This window comes from Aristolochia californica, unplaced genomic scaffold (assembly GCF_029961685.1).
Source record: "Aristolochia californica isolate CCGP_79_NKW_82.1479 unplaced genomic scaffold, dmAriCali1.0.hap1 SCAF_11, whole genome shotgun sequence".
NCBI lineage: Eukaryota > Viridiplantae > Streptophyta > Magnoliopsida > Piperales > Aristolochiaceae > Aristolochia > Aristolochia californica.
In genome coordinates, this window is record NW_027181782.1 from 3,816,956 (window position 1) to 3,843,223 (window position 26,268).

Below are 26,268 nucleotides of genomic sequence, written 5' to 3' on the forward strand. Positions count from 1 at the left end.
GGGATCATACACAAAGACAAGAGTTGTAGTTTTCTTTTTTACGTAATTCATATAAAAACAACCGTTGAACTGAAATATTTTTCGTAGTGTAATTTCTCATAGTTACTAATCCTTGATATTTAACAAGTATATATTTAAAATTTTATATATCGGACTAAGATATTTGTGATTCAAGTAATTTATGTCACAACTTCATGCCAGCAAAAAGTAAAGATGTGGAATACAACAATTGGCACAAAGAAGCAATGACTTGGGTATTTATGTCTCTTTGGTTATATTTTTTCCAATAGGCTACAAACTCACTATACAAAGTACATGGTTGTTATTATATCTTTAAAAAGAGAAAATTATAACACCTTGGAAAAAATAAAAATATTATTTTAAAAAAAATCTAAACATAAAAAAATCAATATCAACACTATCAACTTTAAGTTGTGTTTAGAACACGAAAAGTGGAGAGAAAAGAAAAGGTAGAGATGCGAAAGAGAAAGAGAAATAGAAAAGAAAATAAAAGAAAATAGGTTTCTTTTCTCTTGTTTGGATGCCCTTGTAAAAAGGGTCTTCCATTTTTGAGTAATTTAATGGATAAATTAAAAATTAGGCAATAACATTCCTTCCCAAGAAAAGAAAAATGAATCTCAAGAGTTTTCTGTACACCAAATGAATGTAGTAGCAGTCTCTTGACGACCAAATCATCAACTACTGTTCGCAATTTGGTATGTGCACGATCCTTCACAGTCTACTTGGATTCATCACTCCAATATCAATTTCTACTAATTTAGAAATCTACACTATATGACACAACACATTCCCAATGCTATTGCTTCAGAATTCTTGGTCCTCACTTCATGAATCTAAAAGGTCTGTCTATGACTCCATGAGCATGAAAGCCAACAGATGCTTCATTCATCAGCAACTTCTTCAACTGACTGGCTCATGAGCTCAAGAATATTCCCTGCTTTCCTCTTGGCCCGATCTGTTCCATTTTCTATTAAATCCTTAAGAGCCCCTTCTGCACCGAGCTCCTTCGCAATGGCCAAATGTTCGGCATCACCTGAGCACAGTGAGCACAGAACAGCTGCAGCATTCTCCCTGTTGCGTGGTGACCCAGTTCTCATCAGCTCCAATAAAACTGGTAAGGGCCCTGACTGGCCAATTGCTAACTTTCCCTCTGGATGGCTTGCAAGAATAGCCAATATTGCAAGGGCTTCATCTACCATCCCACCACCAGGGTCCACCAAAAGCCTCATCAATGGCCCCACAATACCTGCACGAACTGCTCTCACTTTGTTACCTTGATAAATTGCAAGATTAAATATTGCTGTGGCCGCATCCTTCTTTCCTCTCGGGCTCCCCTCACAAAGCAGGTCAATTAAAGCAGTAATAGCACCTGCTGCTCCAATAGAGATTTTGTTCTCGTCTATGACAGACAAACTAAAGAGAGTAGCAGCAGCATTTTCTCTTGCTTCCATGCTCCCATTTTTTAGCACATCCACTATATCCGGGATTGCACCTGCATTGACTATACTACCTTTGTTACCCTCATGAATAGAAAGGTTGAGGAGAGCAGTAACTGCATGCTCTTGTGTTCTAGAATCTGGTGATGCCAACATTTCAATAAGCAGAGGAATGACTCCTGCTTCTGCAATACATATCCTATTATCTGCATTTCTTTTAGCTAGTAATCGAATCTCACCAGCTGCCGCCCTTTGCTCATCTTGTGTCCCATACATCAATTTCTCCTTTAGGGCTTCAATAGTTTTTCTATCACAATCTGAAGTGCACCCAATCCGTTTATTTCTATAGTTTCCTTGTTTCTTTGGCAGCTCCACACCATTGCTCTCACACCATTGAGCAATTAAGCTCTTTAGGACATAGTTAGGCGTGAGAGCTGTGTGAGATAGTGTCTGCTGTGTCTTGGGACAGGTCTTGTGACCAGCATCAAGCCATTTCTGGATGCAGGACCGCTCATATGTCTGCAACGCAACAGAAAGAGAAAGAAAGAAATTTAGATTAATAAAAATAGTGCATTTTGCAACATACAGAATCAAACAAATAAATCTGCCGCATCAATATCAATGGTGAGACAGCACTGGCAAGCTTGCAGTGCGCTTGATTGCACTGGTGCAAAGTCCTTTTCACCCCAAAGGGAAGGGCTTTTTCCACCTCCTCCGGAGCTTACTGCCAAATTGATTCACATGCCATCATTGACAGGGGTGTCTTGCAGGTAGCAACTCATATGTGAACAGCTGCCTCACATTCATGTCAGCATACTTTCCCACGTGCCTCACATGCTGTTGTCAACTATCTTGCCCATCAGCAGGGCCCCTGTGATCACACCCTGAGTGGCAGAGAAAGCGACAAAACAGCATCTGCAAGACATGTAAGGAGGCCACTCTGTGAGTATGTTTAGTGAAGGTCCTGTGATTGGACCTTCAACTGGTAGTTTCAGCGAATGGATACCACCCCAAATGTATGACATGTGAAATTCTTTCAGTCCCAACTTTTTTTTTTCTGAACATTATTAGAAAAGAGATTCGGAGGCGGGGGAGGAGGGACAGTGGGGGCGCAAAAAATTTTCGATCTTTGAATCACAACTTATCCACAAACTGAAAAAACAATCAGATAATGGAATAAAAAAAATACCTGTCCTGTTGATACAATAACTGGGTCTTTCATTAGTTCAAGAGAGATTGGGCATCGAAAATCATCTGGAATCACAGGAGACTTATGTCTCACCATGTTATGCTCAGTTTCAGATATAACTTTGTCTGGGTTCTCTGTAAGTACAAAATTTTTAAGCTTCTTCAACAATGCTGACATGTCCTCGATGTAATCACTTGGATCTCCACCTCTTGAAATAACCATTTCATTCAAGGCAAGTGACTCTCTCTTGAGATCGTTAATAGTCCTGAGCTGCAACTTCTCTGACAATCTTCTTAAGGTAGTCAAGTCAGTTTCTTTTCCAACCTTTGCAAGGGACAAATCCATAAAGAGTTGCAAATCAGGAGTGTCCATCCTCATTTTTGCCCTTTTTAATTGACTGTGCACCAGCTCAACCTAATAGTGGTGGAATATTGACAAGTCAAACAGAAGTCAGATTTTAGCTGACTATAAATAACTAGCTTTCATATCGAAAAACATAACATAAATTTATCTTGAACCAGAAAAAATATACAATTCATATTGAAAGAAAAAGTGACTCACACTTGGTAATGGCAGAAGAACTATAGATCACTTAATCTTGAAGACTTCTTAAAAATAAATTTACATATACCTGTTCTCGAACTTCCTCGGATATCTCAAACTTATGATAGTGTAGTTCACTTAATGCCTTCTCCAGCTGTGCAGTTACTTCATGAAATCTGTTAGCGATCTTTTCCCATTTTAGGGCCTGAAGATAAAAACAATTGTCATAGCTTTTAGATTCTAATTTGAGGTAGATAAAGGTATCAAAGGATTGGACCTCTCATCTAGCAACAAGTAGACCCTGATCCACCACATATAAATAACCCCTATGTCTTCAGAATTAATACAAAGCTCATTTTTAAGTCACTTGGAGAATAAAAGATGCGTGTTATATGTTACAACCTAGAAAACATGAATAGATTTATAAATCACTTGGAGAATCTAGAAAACATGAATAGATTTATAAATCACTTGGAGAATAAAAGTTGCATGTTATATGTGCCAACCTAGAAAACATCAGAAGATTTATAAATCACTTGGAAAATAAAAGATGCGTGTTATATGTTCCAACCTAGAAAACATCAATAGATTTATAAATCACTTGGAGAATAAAAGATGTGTTATATGTTCCAACCTAAAAAACATCAATATATTTATAAAGCACTTGGGAATAAAAGATGCGTGTAATATGTTCCAACCTAGAAAACATCAATAGATTTATAAATGTACCAGCAATGATAAGTCTCAAGTTGTGTATAAGCATCACATTCAAAAATATATGAACTATGATAGAGGGTTGGAAGGAAAACTGTATAAACTGAAAAATAAATTCAATAATAGATTTTGAACAAAGAGAAAATCTTACAGCCAAATCCTCCACAAACTTAGCAAGTGGTGGTAAACATAATGACATGCCTTCTTAAAGAAAAGGTTACTTAGTAAGTGGTGGTAAACATTGTGGCATGCATTTTAAGTTTACTATCTTGTGGCTGAGAATTTCAGTTATTAAGTCATCAGTAATAGAAAATGCTGTGAATATTCGTTTTATCATTTCATAATAAAAGGGGCTTGAAGCTGATAAAATAGCTCGTGGAATCATATTACTTCCCAGACGATACATGGAAAATAGAAATCAAATGTGAAAGACAAATTTTCAGAGAGAGGGGGAGGGGGTGGAGACTACATCATTTACCCATTTTTTTTTTTGAAGGGTTTGATGTCAGCTGTTGTTGGCATCTTTTTGCAGCTTAAGATGCCTTTTGTTCCACTAATGCTCATTTATCATCCACCCACCCACGTATGCATATGCATCCTCCTTTTTTTGTTTTGAAATGGTGAAAAGCTTCTAATGAGCTTGAGAGAAAAATACAGGAAACTACAAGGAATTGGACAGACTATAAAGGAAAAGAGTCCCCAGACACAAGGAGTGAGCGAGAAACACCCTCTCTAGCTAAGATATCTACCATAGAATTTGGAGTCCTTAATGTATGCTGCCACTAAATAACAGATGACTTGCATAAATCCATGATCTCTTCATGAATATATCTACAATGCCATGGGGGCTTGGACCTGTCATTCATCCAAGTAATCACAATAGAAGAGTCCCCTTCAACAATCAATAGGCCCAAAAAGTTTTCAGAATACAGCTTCCAATCTAGCTTTAGAGTGCTGATTTCAGCTTCAGCTGAGTATTTCCAACTAATACGGCTAGAAAATGCAAGCTAAGCTGGGCCCCCCTCATCTCTTATGACTCCTCCAATCCCAGACCAACCTAGGTAACCCAAGGGGCTTCCATCGAAATTTAATTTGAGGCACCCGGAGGAAGGAAGAACCCATTGAATGAGAGACAGAGACTGATGATTAATGAAGGTTGCAACCAAGAACCAGTGCATTTTTATCAAGAAAAGGGGGATTGGTGGGAGAAGACCTTTGTATGTTGTTTTACCAGAGAAGAATAGTCTGGAAGAAATTCTCATTATGCTGCCCAGAGAGCCTGCAATCCTGTTGAAAGTTTCCACAATAGCCAAGGGACAGCAGCCAGAGATGCTCGCCAAAAGTTAGGCCAGTGAGAGGTAAAATTTTGAGTAAAATTCAGGGCTATTAGATCGGGGAATAACCTGGGAAGCAGCACTTTAACCCAATTTTGTTTAGAACCGAGACCCACACCTGAGTGATAAAAGGGCAGTGAATCATCACATGAGCAATAGTCTCGTCTTCTGAATTGCAGGATTTGAACAAAGATTCTACCACAGGGCATCCACATTTTTGCAACTCTTCGCAAGGATTTTTTTATGGAAGACTGACCAAATGAAGTGCTTTAACTTTTGGTGGGGTGATCAGCTTCCATGAGAGAGAAATAGATGCCTGTATAGAGAGTCTGTAGAGAAATCCCCCTGAAGAGGCTGAAGTCCATATGATTTCATCCTGCCCATTGTTCTTGAATTAGATGGAGTTAGATAACAGTTCTGAAATATTATTGGTTTCCTCTTCATTCAAGTCCTTTCTGAACTGAAACCTCCATTCACCATGAGCATCCCTTCCAATTCTTTTGATAGTTACCTCTTTTAATTTCTGTGTTACGTATTTTATTATTTTTATAGCTATTTAAATTGGCATAAATTAGCAAGTGAATATTTGCATGTCACATATAAGTTTTCACTTATGTCATCAACTTGATCTGGATTAGATTTGATAAATAATAGCTTAGGAACCAAATACTTTGAACACCTATTAACCTATATAGGGAGATGCAAATACAAAATTCTTTCATGCCGTAGCATCGACAAAACAGAGATCCAACTGAATTACCTTATTATGCATCAATAATGAGGTCACGTCGAGTCGGACCTCGATTACTAATGTGTTGCTCAAGTTTTTCACAAATCTATATTCGGAGGAATGTCCAAACCGCCCAAATTTTCAACACATCAGTTTCTCTTGTCTCTCTCCAACAACTGCCTCTTTATTAGAGCTTCCTTTCTCTATTGGAGAAATTGAGTGTGCCATCTTAGGCATGGAATGTGATAAGACCCCGAGCCCTGATGGCTTCAATGGAGATTTCCTAAAAAGGTTTTGGTCTCGGCTCAAGGAGGATATCATAGCAATGATCCACGACTTCTTCAGAAATGGCATCACCTTTCACAGTATTGGCGCATCTTTTATTACTTTGGTTCCAAAGAAAGCTAGTGTAGAGAAACCAAAAGACTTCAGACCAATCAGGCTTGTTACAAGTGCCTACAAGATCATTGCTAGAATTTTGGCTTACCGCTTAAAGGTTCTTCTCCCAATTGTCATTCACAGAGGGCAATGTGTTTTCCTCAAGGGGAGAAAAATCTTAGATTCCACCATGGCAACGCATGAGCTTATTGATCATTTCCGTCGTAACAAGGACCCAAGAATCGCCCTAAAGCTCGATATTGAAAAAGCTTTCCACAAAGTAAACTGGATCTTGCTTGATGAGATAATGGAAAAAAATGGGTTTCGGCAAACAATGGAGATTTTGGATCAGCAATTGTGTAGGCTTGGCCTCTTACACTCTCATCCTCAATGACTCGGTCTGTGGATATTTCAAAGGGACTAGAGGGATTGGACAGGGTGATCCGCTATCACCGCTCTTATTCAACATGGTGCTTGGATTCCTCTCCTCAATGTTTTACTCGGCTGTTAATCTTGGATGGCTCCCTCCTACTAGTATCCAACAGGCTTTTAATATCCCCATCTTCTAGTACACGGATGATACCATCATATTTGGAATCGGAAATATTGATGGAGCTAGAAGGATTAAAGCGGACTTGGAGCTTTTTTAATTGGCATCTGGGCAGAAAGTTAATTGGGGGAAAACCTCTCTCATGGGTTTTAACGTCAGTCCTGAGCTCCCTGCAGAGATGGCAAGTATTTTTGGCTGCACAACAACTAGCCTCCCAGCAACCTATCTCAGCCTTCCCTTATTCAATGGCCGCATATCCAAAAGTCTTTGGAATCCGGTGGTTGAAAAGTTTGAATCCCGACTTGCAACTTGGAAGGGGCGTTTACTCAGTAAATCTGAGAGGCTCATCCTCCTCTCAAGTCTTGCATCGCGGGCATCCCAAACTATGCACTATCTTTTATGCCTTGTCCTACGTCCATATGTAAAACCATGGATAAACTCAAAAGAAGATTTCTATGGAAGGGATCGAGCGATGCCTTTAAATATCATCTGGTCAAATGGGATGAAGTCTGTTTGCCAAAGAATATGGGTGGCTTGGGAATTTGGAAATCTAAGGAAATGAACCAAGAGCTGCTCCTAAAATGGTTATAGAAGTTCGAAACTCTTTCTTCCAATCCTTGGAAGGAAATGGTACTAGTAAAACTTGGTTGTGATTCTCCTTGGTGGATTTCAGGAGGGAGAGCACTATACTTCTTCCAAAATTCTCCTCAGCCAGTAGATTGTTTGTTGGAAACAGTAGATCCTTCAAGTTTTGGGATGATTTGTTGATGGGGTAGGAACCACTACAAAACTCTTTTAGAAATCTTTTTATCCTCTCTGCACAAAGAGAGATATCAATAGCTAATGCTTTTGAGGGGGGAGGTATGAGCCTACCCCTCGAAAGGGGTCTTTCTGACATAGAGGCTTTGGAAGCCAGCCGCTTGATGAATTATCTGAATTCGGTCAAAATTAGACCTTCAGAGGCGGACAAGCTGTCTCCTCATTTGGTAGTCGGACAAAAGAGATAATTTCTCTGTATCATCTGCATATGGATACATCAATGCCTGGGTTTCGACTCAAAGAGAGCATGAGATCTACTTTGTATGGCGTGCACCTCTAAAGATAAAATTCTTCATGTGGAGCGCTTGTCAAAGTAAGATTCTCAAGGCAGACATGCTTAGAAGAAGAGGTCACCCCTCTATCGACCCTTTGTGCCCTTTTTGCAACACTGAGGCTGAAACCATAATCACATTCTGCTACAATGCTCTTTCTCATGGAAGGTGTGGACTTCTATTCTTTGTATGTTGGGGCTACAATTTTGTATGACGGCTGATTTGATCTCTTTCAGCAAGTCGCTCATTGGTACTCCCCTTCTTGGTCTCGAAAAAATGATGATTTCCGCATGTGCTAGTTTCATCCCGTGGGGGCTTTGGAATGAACGCAACCGAAGGCGTTTCGATGCAAAAAGTGAATCAGCGGTACGAGTGGCAGGCCATATCTCCTCTTGGCTTCTGACTAAGAAGTCTTTCTCCTCCTTTGTGGGTACCTCTATCCGTGAAAACAGGAGAAACTTGACAATGAGCAAGAATGGATCTTCTCTTGGTAATCTTGGGATTGCTGGCTTCGGAGGTGTTATTTCATATTCTTCCCGTAATCAACATTTCTTGTATGCCAGCCCTTTAGGTATCTCCGATTCTACGTCAGTAGAACTACATGGCCTCCTCAATGGGTTCCATGTTTGCAGAGACAAGTGCAGCGGTCCCCTTCACATTGAAGGGGACTCGAAGGTGGTCATTGGTTAGTATGAGTGTGCATCCCCTCCCCCATGGCACCATTGGGACATCTTTTGGGAGATTCTAGAAATTGCCTCCTTATTTTCTTGTATTTGGTCTCACATTCCGAGATCTGCATATTCGACAGCAGATGTGCTTGCCAAGCAAGGAGAAACCCTGAAATCGCTTGTTGTTAGGGATCTGCTCCCTCCTTTGTAATTTTTCTCTTGTTAATATAAATACATCTTTATAAAAAATTAAAAAAAAAATCTCCAAAGCCACTTGACAAGAAACACTTCATTCATTAACTTTTTCATTCGTTTTCATAGGAGTAAATTACTGCACAAAAATTATGCAACCGATGTTCCTTCGACAAATTGTGTTAATGTCAGCTAGACAACTGATTCCCCTTGTTGAGCTCGGAAGGAAATAGAGTCACAAGCATAGACTCAAGGGTCATAAGAAGGCAGGTAAGGCGGCAATGAGGAAAGAAAGGAAAGCTACGGAAGCTGGTCAGTCAGCCCCCCCCCAAGTCAATTTTCCTCTTACTTATCTTCTCATCCCACCAATAGATAACGGAAGGAGTCATATGCACCCACCATAGAAATGTTGTTTGTATTATTGTTTCCAGCTTGTTGATAACACTTGAGGGGCAATGGAATTAGAGAGAGGAAAAAGTTTGGGATGCCAACTAAACTACATTTTCTCAAGAATTTTTTACCATATATCAACGAACTTAAAGCCTATATTACTATTCTTCAATTTTGGTTTTGGAAATTACCACCCATCGATCTTTTGAAGAAAATGCCCCCATTTCATTCCTCTACCCATTAATGGTTTGAAAGTGGTAAAAATATGGTACAACCCAACCTAGGCCCATGGTTGGTCATTTGAACCAAAACAACTCTTCTGGGAAAGAAAGTAGTCGACTATTTAATTTTTATGTTGGTGATGAATGACAACAAGAATGTATAGTTTGACATTGACATTATGATAAACAATAGATATGAAATACATAATGATATTGTCGAATACTACGTTACAAACTTCAATAACACTAAGTTAAGGCATGCAGTCGACTACTTATCATAATGTCAATGTAAGACTATACATCCCTATTGTCATTTGTCACTAATAAAAAAAAATATACTTTAAAATGAAGCGCATTATTATATGTGTCAACAACACATTAGTTTACAACCTAGAACCATAATCAACCAAAATGAAACATGCCGAGAACAATGTCGTGGGCAACCAATAATGTTGTATTAGGACATTTGATGAAATAGTATATTTTCAGTGAATATAGTACATGTTTACTACTTAGCACTATATTAATGGTGCCACTTATCTACAACAAAAAAAATTATTTTACTAAGTTGCACAAGGTATGTATCTCCATAACGCACTATCTCATAGCCTAGAAACATAATTAACCAAAGTGAAATATGCGAACAACAGAGTCTTGTGAGCAGTCAATTTTTTTTTTTTTTTTTTTTTGAAGGAAGGATTGTGAATATTCAATAACATACTATTTAGGTTGCTAAGAACATAGTATATTACTAATGGGTAAGCTTTGTTTCTGTTTAACACATATGACTACTTCACTTGTAGTCGATTGCTAACAACAGAAGTAGTCGACTGTGTTAAGTAGAAATAAAGAACTATCTCATGTATTGGGGTTACTAACAATATAGCATGTTACAATAGGTAATCTTTGTTTCTGTCCAGCACAGTCGACTACTTCACTTGTAATATATTGCTAGAACAGAAGCAGTAAACTATGTTCAGCAATAATAAAAAACTATCTTACCTATTGGTAACAAACTATGCTGTTAATAACCCCAATACTATGTTATTGACCGCCCAAGGCACCATGTTGTGAGCATATTTCACTTTGGTCAATTATATTTCTAGGCTATGAGTGTCAAGAGGCTGACCAATACAACCTAAAAGACTAGTCGTTTAAGTGCGGAAAACCAACCTAATCAAGAGAGGTGGACCGGAACCACCTTTGACACTCACCGCGCCCCTTACTGCTCCCTGCGGGATTCGAAGGCGGACGTGCCGGACCTAACTCTGATACCATGTCAAGAGGTTGGCCAATACAACCTAAAAGACTAGTCGTTTAAGTGCGGAAAACCAAACTAATCAAGAGAGGTGGACTAGAACCACCTCTGACAATGAGATAGTGTGTTGTGGAGACTATAACCATGGGCAATATTATAAAGATTTTTTTTTTTTTTTTGTTGGTGGACAAATAACACCATCGGCACTGTCTTAAGTGGTAAACATGTATTGTTTTACCCAATGGAACATAAAAAGTTTTCAAATATTATAATACTATGTTATTGGCTACCCATGACATTGTTCTTGGCATGTTTCATTTTGGTCCTAGTGTCACACTACTAGATCGTGAGAAATCACTCCTAGAACTTAAATATGCAGCCTAGCTTACTCCGGATGAAAAGTAGGCTAGTCAGCTTTCCCGTGCAAGAAGAAAAGAAGCAAATAGAAGAGAAACAAGATCTGGGAGGTAAAGGAAACTCCTTTGCACAAAAACGAGATTGTTTACATCCATGTTAGAAGGCCTATTTATAGGCCATAGAGGGATAAGCCAACCCTTATCCTTTATCCACAACTACCCAATACAAATTCGCCACCTAAGCGATATAGTTAATCCCCTTATTCAAATTTAAACTAGACATTATCTCACATACCCTAAATAATCTCTATGGATCCAATTCAAAACCATTTGAATTGATCCTTATTCAAATTTCGAATTTGAATCCAGGCAAACCGCCAACGCGCTTGCCAACCCGCCAACGAGCCAGCCAGCCAGCCTGTTGCAGCTGCTAGGCCAGTTACCCGTGCACCTAACCCACATACACCTCTACGCTGGGTGTACCTTAGGGCTTGGGCTCCATCTGCACAGTTGTCTTTAAAACTGCTGCTGCACCCAATTTTGGCCATGCCGCATCCACTCGCACATCACCTAGGCTATAAACTAGTGTGTTGTGGGTGTACATAACAGTATGCTACATTGTAAAGTGCAATTTTTTTATTTGGTAATAAATGACAACAAGGATGTACAGTCTGACATTGACATTATGATAGATATGAAATACATTATAACATAGTCAAATACTATATTACAAACTTCACTAACACTAGGTTATGGTAAGCAATCCATTGCTTTCTCCCAGATCAATCCACTACTTTCTCCTAGAGCAGTTGACTGCTTTCTTCCAGAAACTTTTTCTTGGTTCAAGTTGTTGGAAGATAAGTTCGAAGTGTAGTGGCATGATGTAAATTATCTTCGATTTTTGTTCCTTTTCCTCCCTTCTTAGGGTAAAGGGTATTGATGTAATCATTGAAACTCTCATTATTATAAATACATATTGAGGGGGTGGATTAGGTACGTCACTTAACCTAATCCTTCTTCCCTTCTTCTCTCTCACTCTCTTAGCCAAACACGCTCTCCTCTCTTTCTCCTTTTTCTTCTTCCACTTCGACTCGTTCTTCTCTCTCTTTCACTCTCGTTACCTTCTTCTCCATTAATCTAGTTCTTTTACTATACTCATCATGGGATCCAAAATCTAATATGGTATCGGAGCATTGGATTTAGAATCCTCATGTTAAGGTGGTGATTAAGTGGTTTTTTATCAAGCTTCACATGGGATTGTGTTGGTGAAACAAAGGCTCGAGCTACGTGAAGATAAGTTTTTTTTTTTCTACCTTTCATGAGATGGTTTTAATGGTGTTTTTGATGTCGGAAAGATGCTTACTAGTTGATCTTTCTCATCCAATCTGGATAGAAGAACAAGTATTACATTTCATGCAAGATCTCTTATGCTTTGGAGTAATTTTATCTTTTTGGTTTGCTCTCCCTCATGCAATATCGATTAAGCAACAGTTCCTTTGCATATAACTTTGAATTCTTTGCTTGAAAACTATATTTGGACTGAGCTCTATTATCCTTGATGTGTTAACAGTTGATGTTTTTTTTGAGGAAAGAAGTTGCTAGAGTTAGCAACAAATCTAATCTTCTATATTGAGTTATTTCCTAGACTCTCTTACCTCAATTATTCAAGAAGGAAAGGAAAGTCAAAGTGGTGATTTGGCATACAAAGTTGACGCATTTTAGATAGAAGGAAAGTTTCCTTCTTTAAAGAAATTCTGTTGTGATTTAAGATCTCTTAAAGATTTGATTTGGTCTAAGATTATTTCCTAGATGAGGAAGATTAGAAATCTTTTCTAAATGGCATGACCAGGATGTGAGATGATTCTCTACCTGTTTAAGTGCATGATTAAAAGAGGATATTGGATGCATTGGGATTGACTTTCCATCCCCCTCTCTCTCTCGGCATAAGATGTTTTTTGGACTTCTTGAAATCTGATGTGCTTCTTTAAGATTCGTTTGTGAGAAAGGTATGAGATCTACTTTATATGAGTGAGCACGTGGAATTTTTATTGATGCATGGTTGATGATGAATGATAATCGAGCTCGGGTTGGTGTTTCTTCTCTCGAGTTGGCTTATATTTTTTTTGCATCGGTTTGCTTTTGGCTTGGGTTGGTCTGGTTGACATATTGCATATAAGTGATTTGTTTACTTGTTGATTGATGACTGAAGATTACATGGCAAGTAAAAGTGATTTTCTTAAGATTACCACTATACCCCTGAGAGGGTTGTCTAATTACATAAGCTGATCTCAATCAGTTAAGAGGTTTCTTATTATTCAAGATCTCTTAGGACATCTAACCAAACCAACCCCACTTGTTGATAAGGAAGACATCTCCTATATCAAATGGCTGAAGAATAACACTGGTTATTAGTTGGTTAATACAAAACATGGAGGAGCATGTGGCAAATAATGTGGTCGACCTTGAGACTGCAAAGTAGAGATGGACGCCTGTGCCAAGTTGTACTCTAGTACCGAGAATTTACAGAAGTTATATGATGTGTTTCAAAATTTGTTTAATACAAAACAAGGGGTTAATCTACATGAGTATTTGGCTCGGTTTAGAAGGCTGATTCAGGAGTGGAAAATTGCTCAACCCTACTCTACTGACATCTTAGTTCAAGAAAAACAGGGGGAGGGGAAGGCCTTAATAGCTGTTATTTGTTTGGCCAATATCAAGCCATATCTAGAGGTGGCCAAATCACAACTTTTCAACTCCTCAACACTTTCATCCTTTGATGACATAAGTATCACACTACTTCGGAAACTAGACCCCTCTTCCACTCCTCAGACAGGTATCCTCTGCTATGTACTCAGGTAACAGGGGTACAACTTCTACCAACATAGGGCATGGTAGAAATTATAGAGGAGGCAGAGGAAGAGGTAGTAGAACTGGTTCTGGTTCTTCGAGGACTGATAACTGGGTGTGCATCCACTGTGGTGGATTGAATCACCTAGTGGACACTTGTTGGAAGTTTCATGGCAAGCCAGACTGGGTTACTGCTAATCAAGCCTTTAATAACATTAAAAAGAATGAAAAAAAAATCGAGTTGCAGAAAGGCAAGAAAACTATTTCAGATGATAATTTTGAATTATTACAGAGGATGAAGACTTTGATTCTATCTACTTCTACATCCTCTACGATTACTTTTTCCACCACTACCTCAGGTATGATCCTTGCCACTTCCTCTTTTCATCTTGGATCAATGACTCAGGAGCCTCCGAGCATTTTACAAGTAATAAAAGTCTTTTATATTCTATGTCCCCGTGCTTACCAGACAAGTTTGTTACCACAGCTGATAAATCTCAAACCAAAGTTCTTGGGAAGAGATTCTCCTTTGATAGACCCACACTTCCGCTTACTAATGTCTTATTTGGTCCTCAATTCACGTAAAATTTGTTGTATATCAGTCAATTAACAAAAAAATAAAAAATTGTTCTATCACCTTCTCACCTTCTTCTTGTGTTTTCCAAGATCTAACAACAAAGCAGGTGATTGGTAGAGGTCATGAATAAGGGGGTCCTATTACTTGGACTTGCCTCCAATGACTGTAGTTTCCACTTCTCAGACAAAGTGAGACGGGGGAAGAAGCCATGGTGTAGCCAAACACCAAGGCCAAAGACCGTGCAAGTCCAGTGCACGGCAATAGCAGCGGCGGCCAAGGCCAAGTGCAAAGGCACGGCCCAGAGGGGCGCACGCATATGGCCGGCCCGGAACCAGCTGCAACGGAAAAAGACACACTTGAGCTTGGCAAATGGATGGCCAAGCAACAAGGTGCACAACAACCCCAACAGCCAGCTCAGACACAAGGCAGCACGCCAGCAGACACTTCTGGCGGGGCGAAATGGGGTTGGGCGCGACCAGAAATCCTGGCGGGGCGAAATGGGGTTGCTGGCGCACAACCAGGACTCCAGGCAGGGCGAAATGGGGTTTCCTCAGGACGCCAGGCGCAGGCGCGCGCGCGGCAAGGCACAGGCGCCAGGCGCCAGGCACCCACGGGCGAAATGGGGTTTCCGCCAGGCGCCCGCGGGCGAAATGGGGTTTCCGCCAGGCGCCAGGCGCCCCGCGCGAAATGGGGTTTCCGGAGGCGCCAGGCGCCAGGCGCCCGCGGGCGAAATGGGGTTTCCGCCAGGCGCCAGGCGCCCCGCGCGAAATGGGGTTTCCTGGCGACCAGGTCGCCAGGCGCCCTGGTCTGGCGGGCGCCAGCCTGACCAGGGCGCCCCTTGACGCCAGAAACCGAATTTTTGGGATCTGACGGGTTTTTGAGCGTTTTTAGAGATTTCAAAAGGCCTAGGGAGAGACTATAAATAGAGAGGCCTCTCCCATGGAAAAGAGGTCGAAAAATCCTTAGCCTTCTTTACTCTTTTGGTGTATAGAGAGAGTTTTTAGCCTTGGCCTTCAAGAGTGTTTGGCCACCCTTTGTAATCTTGTATTCTCAATACAAAGTAGGCTTTTCTCTTCTATACTTTGGTGCTTTCATTGTCCCATTTGGCTTGCAACTTCTTGTGTGAAGTATCGGTGGGAAGATCCGAGGCTCAAGGAGGCTGACTAGTTCTTCGGAAGAGCTAGGCCGCACGGGGTAGATATTTCGCTTGGCTAGACGGACCTAGCCCAAATCTAACCGCGTGACAACTGGTATCAGAGCAGCATTCCATCCATGACTTCCACAAGTGGAGAAGTTGTAGCAAGAGGTATGGAAACACTCTCTGAAAATGATTTACGTTTGTGTGATTTCAAGTCCAGGCTTGTTAGCTTGAAATATCAGCTTTCAAGACTGGAGGAGTTCGTACGTGACATTGTGCATGGCCTACACCCTGTCCCTAACTTTTCCCAAAAGTTTTTGGACAACATAGATAGTGCCATGGCAGTGATGCGAACTGAAATCCAGAGAGTGGACGGAGATGTTAAGACCATAGAAAAAGGAGTGGGAGCAAGACTCACCCTATGGGAGAGAGCTCTTGCGAATGGAGAAGGTTCGCAAGGAGGTGCCAAGACCGGTTCTGCTGGGAGTGACAGCAGAAAGGCGCCCGATCCAGTGCTGGTTTCCAGCAACTGCTGGGAAAGGCAGCAAGGAGGTGCCAATTCCTGTGCTGCTGGGAGAGACAGCAGCAAGGCGCCCGATCCAGTGCTGATTTCCAGCAACTGCTGGGAAAGGCAGCAAGGAGGTGCCAATTCCTGTGCTGCTGGGAGAGACAGCAGCAAGGCGCCCGATCCTGTGCTGATTTCCAGAAACTGCTGGGAAAGGCAGCAAGGAGGCGCCAGTTCCGGTTCTGCTGGTAGAGATAGCAGGGAGGCGCCAATCCAGTGCTGTTTTCCAGAAATTGCTGGGAAAGACAGCAAGGAGGTGCCAGTTCCGGTGCTGTTGGGTGAGACAGCAGCAAGGCGCCCGATCCAGTGCTGTTTTCCAAAAACTGCTGGGAAAGACAGCAAGGAGGTGCCAGTTCCGGTGCTGCTGGGTGAGACAGCAGCAAGGCGCCCGATCCAGTGCTGTTTTCCAGAAACTGCTGAGAAAGACAGCAAGGAGGTGCCAGTTCCTGTGCTGCTGGGTGAGACTGCAGCAAGGTGCCCGATCCAGTGCTGTTTTCCAGAGTTTGCTGGGATAAGCAGCAGCAAGGCACCAGATCCGGTGCTGATTTCCAGAAACTGCTGGGAAGGGCAGCAAGGAGGTGCCAGTTCCTGTACTGCTGGGAGAGACAGCAGAAAGTGGCCATATCCAGTGCTGCGTTCCAGAAACTTCTGGCGGAAGCAGCAAGCCAACCATGAGTGGGTGGCATATGGTGATGGCGCGCAGACGAGGACGTCTGCATTATGGCGGTGGGAGTATGAGACGAAAACATTCTGGCTCAACAATGGATACTTCCATGCTAGCAAGCTCAGCCCAAAGCAAGCTCGGTGGCAAGTGTTCTTTGCCAAGTTTGACTTTGAGATGAGGTACAAGTTGGGGAAAGCCTATGGTGTTGGAGATACCTTAAGCAGAAAAATGAATTCTGCTATGCCTTTTGATGGAGAAAAGGGCACAAGGGTATTGGCGCATATACAGCGCACATCACCAGATTACACTGCTGGAACACGCTCAGAAACGGAAATTGGGAGTGCAACAGAGGCAGAAGTGCATGTGGCGCTATGCGAACAGCAGTCAGTAACCTCAACGGGTGATGCGGCAAGCGGCAAACCCTTCACGCGCATCACGCGCGATGCGGTAGCGGCTGCGCGAGACGGATATACGCGCAGCACATGCGTCAGCACTTGTTTCACACGCACCACGTGCGGTGCGGTAGCAGCAGAACCTGATGTGGCGCACGACACACACATAGACGCTGGAGACATGCGCTTTGTGCAAAGCGTGCCTACGCACATGCAGGACCATTTTGTCGCAGAAACGGCAAATGCGACTTGGCGATTACGAGTCGTAGCAGCAATTACACATGTTAGTACTTCGTTGCTAGACCGGATTCGTAATAGACTTCACCAAGACGCCCAGACCTTCAGCATTGTGCAAGCTGCAACCATGGGTGAGAGGAGAAGAATATGGCTTGACGACGGATTGTTCAAGACCAATGGTAGTCGACTTTATGTGCCTAAGTACGATTACCAACGGCATGACCGCTTGAGGGAATGCCATGATTCCTTGTGGGGAGGACAACCAGGCCAAAGACGGACGTTGGCCTTGCTCTCTGGCCAGTATTATTGGCTGAACATGGAGAGCGATGTGGAGGAGTTTGTGTACACATGTTTTATCTATCAACAAGATAAGATAAAACAAAGAAAGCCTGGAGGCTTGTTACAGCCTTTGCCCATTCCAAAACGGCCGTGGGAGTCTACTTCAATGGACTTCCTTTCTGGTTTGAGCAAGAAAGAAGGGCTTGAGTCTATCATGGTAGTGGTGGACCAGGTTACGAAGCACGGAACATTCGTAACAGTGCCAAGTGATTGTACAGCAAAAGAGGTTGCTCGAGCTTTCATGGCACAAGTGGTGAAGCACTGGGGTGTGCCCACAACGATCATCGGTGATCGTAACCCCAGATTCACAAGAAAATTCTGGACCGAGTTAACTAAACTATTGGAAAATACTGAAAAATTTTCCACTAGCTTACATCCTCATACTGACGGCCAAACGGAGCTTATAAAGACCGAGAGGAGCGCAAAAGGGGCAAGCCCCGGAGGACGCAATACTTGGCAAAGCGGCGGGGTCAACCGAAAAGTTAGGCAACTTGGCAAGACACTGCCGAGTTCTAGCAATTCGAGAAGGAGGTGGCCCACTATCGCCAGGGGATGCAGACGAGGGCGTCTGCCTTATGGCGGTGGGAGTATGAGATGGGGGAAGAAGCCATGGTGTAGCCAAACACCAAGGCCAAAGACCGTGCAAGTCCAGTGCACGGCAATAGCAGCGGCGGCCAAGGCCAAGTGCAAAGGCACGGCCCAGAGGGGCGCACGCATATGGCCGGCCCGGAACCAGCTGCAACGGAAAAAGACACACTTGAGCTTGGCAAATGGATGGCCAAGCAACAAGGTGCACAACAACCCCAACAGCCAGCTCAGACACAAGGCAGCACGCCAGCAGACACTTCTGGCGGGGCGAAATGGGGTTGGGCGCAACCAGAAATCCTGGCGGGGCGAAATGGGGTTGCTGGCGCACAACCAGGACTCCAGGCAGGGCGAAATGGGGTTTCCTCAGGACGCCAGGCGCAGGCGCGCGCGCGGCAAGGCACAGGCGCCAGGCGCCAGGCACCCACGGGCGAAATGGGGTTTCCGCCAGGCGCCAGGCGCCAGGCGCCCCGCGCGAAATGGGGTTTCCTGGCGACCAGGTCGCCAGGCGCCCTGGTCTGGCGGGCGCCAGCCTGACCAGGGCGCCCCTTGACGCCAGAAACCGAATTTTTGGGATCTGACGGGTTTTTGAGCGTTTTTAGAGATTTCAAAAGGCCTAGGGAGAGACTATAAATAGAGAGGCCTCTCCCATGGAAAAGAGGTCGAAAAATCCTTAGCCTTCTTTACTCTTTTGGTGTATAGAGAGAGTTTTTAGCCTTGGCCTTCAAGAGTGTTTGGCCACCCTTTGTAATCTTGTATTCTCAATACAAAGTAGGCTTTTCTCTTCTATACTTTGGTGCTTTCATTGTCCCATTTGGCTTGCAACTTCTTGTGTGAAGTATCGGTGGGAAGATCCGAGGCTCAAGGAGGCTGACTAGTTCTTCGGAAGAGCTAGGCCGCACGGGGTAGATATTTCGCTTGGCTAGACGGACCTAGCCCAAATCTAACCGCGTGACACAAAGGCACAATTATGGCACAACAAATTCAGGCATCCGTCAACATCATCACTTCAGCACTTGTTTCTTTTTTCGAAATCTTTGTCTAGTCTGAATTATAAATTATGTTAGTTGAGAAAATACCAGAGAAGTACATATTCTCCTCGAGCTAAACTTAAAGGTGTTGCTCCCTTTTCATTGATTACATTCGGAAGTATAGGGAGCATTGAGTATCTCGAATATCTCTCAAGTTAAGTATTTCGTTACATTTGTTGATGATTTTACTCGAGTTGCATGCTATTTTTATTCAAAGATAGGTCTGAAATCCTTTCTATTGTTAAATCATTCCCTGCCATGGTCTCCACTCAATTCAGTAAAAAGATAATGGTAGTTCATTAAGATAATGCCAGAAAATACCTATCAGGAGAGTCTCAATCTTTTTGCAATGATAATGGCATTATCCATCAGACCTCATGTACTTACACCCCTCAACAAAATGGTATAGCCGAAAAAAAAATCGACTCCTTAGGGTAGGCCGTGGCCTTCTTTACTCTATGAATGTGCACTATTTTTATTGGCCTCATGCGATTCTTACAACCTGTTTCCTCATTAATAGGCTACCATCTTCGGTACTTAGTCATAAGTCCCCATATTCCTTGTTATTTCTAGATGAGGACCCTTTTTCTCTTCCTTTGAAGGTCTTTGGTTGCACATGTTTCATTCATATCACATCCCCACAGAAAAGTAAGCTGGACTCGAAAGCTATTAAGTGCATTTTTTTGGGTTACTCTCGTATCCAAAAAGAGATAAGTTTGTTATAACCCTTCTCTTTGGAAGTTAATTGTCTCCAGGGATGTAATATTTTTTGAAAATACATCCTTTTATTCCTCAAAGGATGTCCCACCGGGTCATTCATCTATTCATGTGGCTCCGAAGCCTGTTGTGCTCCTTGATGCGGATCTCTCTATTCAGCCCCCTGAAGCATCGGTCGATACCACACCTGTGGAGTTTACGGATCCTTCCAAGGTAAGTTCATCTTCCCCTCTTATATTTGGTCCACCATTTGATACAAAGCCCATAGCTCTTTGAAAGGAACCTAGGATTTGCATTAGGCCATCTACTTCTCATCCTATATCAAATTCTGTTTCTCACCATCTTTTGTCATTTTCTTGTTGTCAATTTCTTGCATTTATCTCTTCTGTATTTGTCCCACTGTCGTATCAGGAGGACCTGAGACATCCAGGTTGGAAGGTGGCAATGGAAGAGGAAATGAATGCATTATATAAGAATAAGACTTGGGCCTTAGTTCCACTTCCTCCCGGAAATAAACCTGTGGCCTATAAATGGGTTTTTACTATTAAGCACAATCCAGATGGTTCCATGGCTCGCCTCAAGGTCCGTCTAGTTGCAATGGGTTACACTCAGTGCTATGGAGTTGATTATGAGGAAACTTTCTCCCCAATGGACAAGTTAAATTCAGTAAGAATCTTATTATCAGTCACTGCAAATTTCTCTTTGCCGGTATATCAACTAGATGTGAAAAATGTTTTTTTTTAAATGGTGATATTTTGGAAGAAATCTATATGCATCAACAACAGATTTGTGGTTGAGGGGGAGTCGATATGCAGATTGAGAAAATATTTATATGGCTTAAAACAATCTCCTTGGGCTTGGTTTGACAAATTTAGCCAAGCAATGTTGCGGTTTGGATTCAACAGGTGCTCAATAGATTATTTCGTCTTTGTCAATAATACCTTAAAGGAAACTGTATTACTGGCGGTTTATGTGGATGAGATTGTCTTGACTGGTAGTGATGCAAATAGTATAAAAGATGTCAAAGAGAAAATATGCAATGAACTCAAATTGAAATATCTTGGACTTCCAAAATATTTCTTCGGTATTGAGATTTTCCAGTCAAAGCATGGGATCATCTCATCTCAGAAGAAGTATGTTCTTGATCTACTTGAGGACACAAGGATGATGGGATGTCGACTAGTAGATACTCCAATGGATGCTAACACAAAGTTATGAGCAAACTCAGTTGAAGACTTTTTTTTTTTTTTTTTTTTTTTGAAATGAGGTGTATAAACTATTAAAAGATAGAGTAAGTACAAAAAAAAGATAAGAGTAAGTACAAAAAAACCTAGACAAGCGGGTCTTCCTCCACAAAAAAGGTGTTGGAGTGAAATACCCCTCTTAGCCTAAATGTCTGCCACATGATTTGTAGAGCGAGGAATGCGCTTCCAATTACAACTTAAAGAAGAAATTAAAACTACAAATCTCGGAATACATATCCCAATGTAGCCATGGAGATTTGATGGATTTTGCACACTAGTCAATGATCGTCTTTGAATCCCCTTCGATGTAGAAGGGCCCCGTGAGCATGCTAGTAAATACTTGAATTCCGTTAAGTAGTCCAGAGAGCTCTGTAGTTGTGGAGTCGGAGATTCCAAGTGGCCCTGTGAAGGAGAAGAGGAGACGGTCATTTGCATAGTGGATAACTCCTCCATAATCTGCAGGTCCAGGGCAACCAAGGGCTCTCCCATCGAAATTTAGCTTGAAGAGGTCCGTTGGTAGGGGGGGGCGCAGATGGCCATGATCGGAGGGCGGGAAGGCTGAGACAGTCTAACAACTAGCTGCCAGTTTCCTTTGAGATTGGAACTGCTGAAATTTCTGAATTCTTTTCGGGTCAGTAGCCAGATCGTTACTTGTCCCATAATGTTATCCATCAATACTTCAAAGGGGGAAGATTTAAATTTGAATTTTCTACTGTTTCTTTCCTTCCATAACCCCCATAGGATATGCCCAATGCAACATGAGACTAGCACTGATGATTGTGAGGATAGTTGATGTTAGATCCTGTGAAGCGCAGTACTGAAACCCGATTTTATTTAAGAGGGAGGTCCAAATAGTATGGGCATAATGGCAGGATAAGAGTATGTGATTGGCAATTTTTGGAGCATTTTGGCAAAAGGGACAAGAGGGATCAAGGATGGTGGTTCCCTGTCGGATTAAAGAGTCTGAGGTGAGGATTTTATTTCTGCAGGCGCTCCAGATAAATTTTTTTGCACGGGGCGGGGCAAGCAAGTTCCAAGCATCCAAGCAGAGGCCGCAAGGTGATTAGGCTGATTTGGAGAAGGGTTGTTGAGGAAGTTGTAAGCTGAAGTAATAGAGAAGGTATAGGTAAATATTAGAGACTTGTGAGAAAACTTATTTACCTCTCAGTGACCGGATCGGATAAATCATATGCAATAAGTATGGTTAGCCAGTATATGCATAAACCACAACTTACCTATTGGCAAGCTCTGGAGAAGATCCTTAAGTATTTAAAAGGAACTCCGCGGAAGGGACTTCTATACAAAAATCATGGTCACTTCAACATTGAAGGATTTGGGGATGCAGATTGGGCTGGATCACCTAATGACAGGAAGCCCACTTCTGGGTATTGTACTTTAGTAGGAGGAAACAGGGTTACATGGAGGAGTAAAAAGAAGAATGTTATTGCTAGATCCAACGCCGAAGCAGAATACAAAGCTATGCCCCATGCAGTCAATGAGTTTCTATGGATCAAATCCCTCCTTATCGAATTATGGTTCCACAAAGAAACCGCTATAGAACTATATTGTGGCAACCAGGCAGCCATCCATATTACTTCAAATCCGAAATTCCGCAAGAGAACAAAAAATATTGAGATAGATTGCCACTTCATACGAGAAAAATATCAAGCCGGTACTATATCTCTTAGACATGTTTTGTCTCAAGGACAGGTGGCAGACATACTTACAAAACCAATCACATCCAAGATCCAGACCACTATATGCGGCAAGCTGGGTATCTATGATGGTTTCTCTCCCCTAGCTTGAGGGGGAGTGTTGGAAGATAAGCTCGAAGTGTAGTGGCATGATGTAAATTATCTTCGATTTTTTGTCCCATTTCCTCCCTTCTTAGAGTAAAAGGTTTTGATGTAATTATTGAGACCATTATTATAAATATATATTCAGGGGGAGGATTAGGTACATCACTTAAACTAATTCTCTCTCACTCTCTTAGCTGAACACCCTCTCCTGTCTTTCTCCTTCTTCTTCCACTTCCACTCGTTCTTCTCTCTCACTCACTCTATCACTCTCGTTACCTTCTTCTCCATTAATCTAGTTCTTTTACTATACTCATCATGGGATCCTAAATCTAACACAAGTGACTAACCGCAGGCTTAGATCGGTTTGCAGCGTTTTTTTACCACTTTCAAGCTGTGAGTGTGTAAAGAACCAAAATGAGGGCATTTTCTTTAGAAGACCAATGGATGGCAATTTCCAAAACCAAAATCAAGAAATGGTAATATAGACACAGGTTCATCAATGCTTGGTAAAATGTTCTTTTAATAATGTAGCTCTACCAACCAATGAGAGAAGTTTATCATTCCATGAGGCTAGACTCCTTTCAATTCTCTCAGTTATTGGATTCCAAAATACCTCGTTGGGATGGCCATGGAAAAGGGAAGCCCAAGGTAACATGACAGGAAAATCAGCCTTTTTGCAGCCCAACATTAAGGCAAAAGACTGAACTCTCTCCTCATCCATATTTACACCGAAAACTCCATTTTTTTCCAATTAACTTTTTTACCAGACACCAATTCAGATAGGGATAACAGAATCTTTACATTGAGAACCTGATCCATTGGATCTTTGAAAAAACACACTGTCATCAGAAAATTAAGCTGGAACCCACAATTCTGAATTTTAGAATCCAAAACCAGAAATCTGATCATTTCGTTGCATCATTTGGATTAAAGAGCTTAGCCCTATAAACTGGAGGGGGAAGAGGGGATCCACTCTGCCTCAATCCTCTTGAGCTCTTGAGGAAACCTTTGATTGTACCATTTATAAGAAGGGAAAACAAAGGGGAAGATTCACATGACTTTATCCAGCCCCTCTCCACCTAAACTCCAAAAAGTTCCAGTTGGCTTGATTAAATGCCTTCTCCATATCCATCTTGATGTTGACACTACCTTTGCCACTTCTTTTGTATGAGACAACCAATTCATAAGCAATGAAAGCAGAGTCAAGAATTTGTCTCCCATCCAGAAAAGCACTCTGGGAGTCACTAATCACGAAAAGCAGAGCTCCTTTTAACCTTCTAGACAGCACCTATGGTACGAGCTTATATGGGATTGACACTAGGCTGATTGGACGAGAATCATGAGAGCTCAGTGGTTCACAACCCTTTCCTTTTTTATGAAGGAAGCACCAATGCTTTTAGCACAAATCCCCTGAAAGAAGAACTCTTCAATAACTGCAAGGCGGTTGCATGCATCCTCCTTGTACTACTTATTCAGCAAAAAATTCTTGAAAAAAAGGTATCCACCTTATCTTATGCCGGACAAACCCAACAGCCTATTTCAAGTTAATCTTGTTTCAAGAGAATATATACTAAAGATAAACACTGAAACAATTGACAGGAGAAAAAAGGGGCTTAAAAAGTTCAAATGTATGCAGATAGTCCCCAAGCAAACTAACACTCAATGTAGAATACGATGAAAACAACCAATGCAGAAATTTACACAACAAGGTAGTCACGTAGGTGAGGACTTTGAAATTTTATGTTTTCTGAAAGCAGATAGTCGACTTCGTCTGTAAACTGATAGTGAAGAATATTAATGCTGAAACTTACACAAGGTAGACACGAGGTAAGAAGTCTAATTTTGATGTTATCTTACAACACATTTGAATCGACTACATTTAATTGCCTTAAAACATTCAAAGAAATCAGGCTATGCAATCTTCAAACTGAAAAATGTAGTCTTCAACATTGATCCGTATCAGAATTCAAATATCACTAAAAACGTATAAAATGCAATAAAACTATGTAAAATGTCATTTACTTGTCGGCATAGAACCCACTTAATTCGATTGAAGAAGACAAGTCCCTCTTAGTTCCAAACAAAGAGAATTGTGTCATTTGAATAAATTTAAAAGACCAAACATGTTACCTGATAAAGTTTGCTTCCTTCGTTAACATCGCGAAGCAGCAACTGAACCGACTCCAACGCGGCCTTCAATGAAACAAGCGCTCCAACCTCAGCTTCTCCCAGCACAGAATCGCCATAACTAAGCTCTTCAAAAAGAGGGCTTAACAGCTTGACTCTTCTGACCAAATTACTGTACTGCCTCTTAGACGAACTCCGACACTCGGGCAACTCGGAAATCTGTTTAATGATTCCGACGAGGGAATCCAAAACCACCCTGGATTCATCCGGCGGCGACATCTCTCAAATTCATAAAGAAATTGAAGAAGTAAAGAACAAATAAAATTTGCTAAAACACAGAGTGAAACCCAACTATAGATCCCAACCAGAGATTAGAACAGAAGCTAGCAGATGATTAGTGGGAAGGTACACAAAACTAGAGAATTATAACAAGGGAAGGACGGAGAGATTTTTAGGTATGGTAGATGGGGAAAGCCAAAGTCAAGGAAATGATTAGGAATAATTAACGACTTTTTTAAATCAAAGAATTCAATAGAAAAAGATACAGCCATAGTTGTTTGAGACGTCAAAAGGCGAAATGAAGACCCGTTCAAACTTGTCCGAGGCGGCCAAGACCGAAGAGAAGGAAAGCGGATCCCATCTCCTTCCAAGTCCAAGGTGCACCACACACTGGAATCCCCAACGACCCCGAAAATTCAACGGTGGAATTGATCCGGGAATCCACTGCTGCTAGCCGATCCACTTCCAGGATTTGACTATTCGTTTGGTCAGCATCTTGGACGGCACGTTCGTTTATTGGGTCGATCAGCCTTCAAAGCTCGGCTGAGTAACTTCAATTTTTACTTCCTCTCCCATGAATTCCCAAGCCATGTTATCAAATCTGACCTAATAATTAAACGGTAAGCAACCGGATTCAATCCGAATTAATTGGATTT

At 41.8% G+C, this 26,268-nt stretch overlaps 1 protein-coding gene across 1 annotated transcript; it reads right to left on the reverse strand.

Annotated features, from left to right (window-relative positions):
* Nucleotides 1–494: 494 nt before the first annotated feature.
* On the reverse strand, nt 495–26,014 carry LOC137944172 (U-box domain-containing protein 14-like). Its single transcript, XM_068789739.1, has 4 exons — nt 25,337–26,014; nt 3,278–3,394; nt 2,647–3,060; nt 495–1,976 (listed from the first exon to the last, which is right to left on the reverse strand). Exons 1-4 carry the CDS (start codon nt 25,610–25,612, stop codon nt 903–905), a joined length of 1,881 nt encoding a protein of 626 aa, XP_068645840.1. The 5' UTR covers nt 25,613–26,014; the 3' UTR covers nt 495–902.
* Nucleotides 26,015–26,268: the final 254 nt, after the last annotated feature.

Excerpts from the sequence above, each read along its gene's own strand:
- LOC137944172 (XM_068789739.1), bottom strand. The coding sequence starts at position 25,612 with ATGTCGCCGCCGGATGAATCCAGGGTGGTTTTGGATTCCCTCGTCGGA. Across the intron at positions 3,395-25,336 it reads AAGGAAGCAAACTTTATCAG|GCCCTAAAATGGGAAAAGAT; the intron begins GTAACATGTTTG and ends TTTTATCTTCAG. Across the intron at positions 1,977-2,646 it reads TTATTGTATCAACAGGACAG|ACATATGAGCGGTCCTGCAT; the intron begins GTATTTTTTTTA and ends GTTGCGTTGCAG.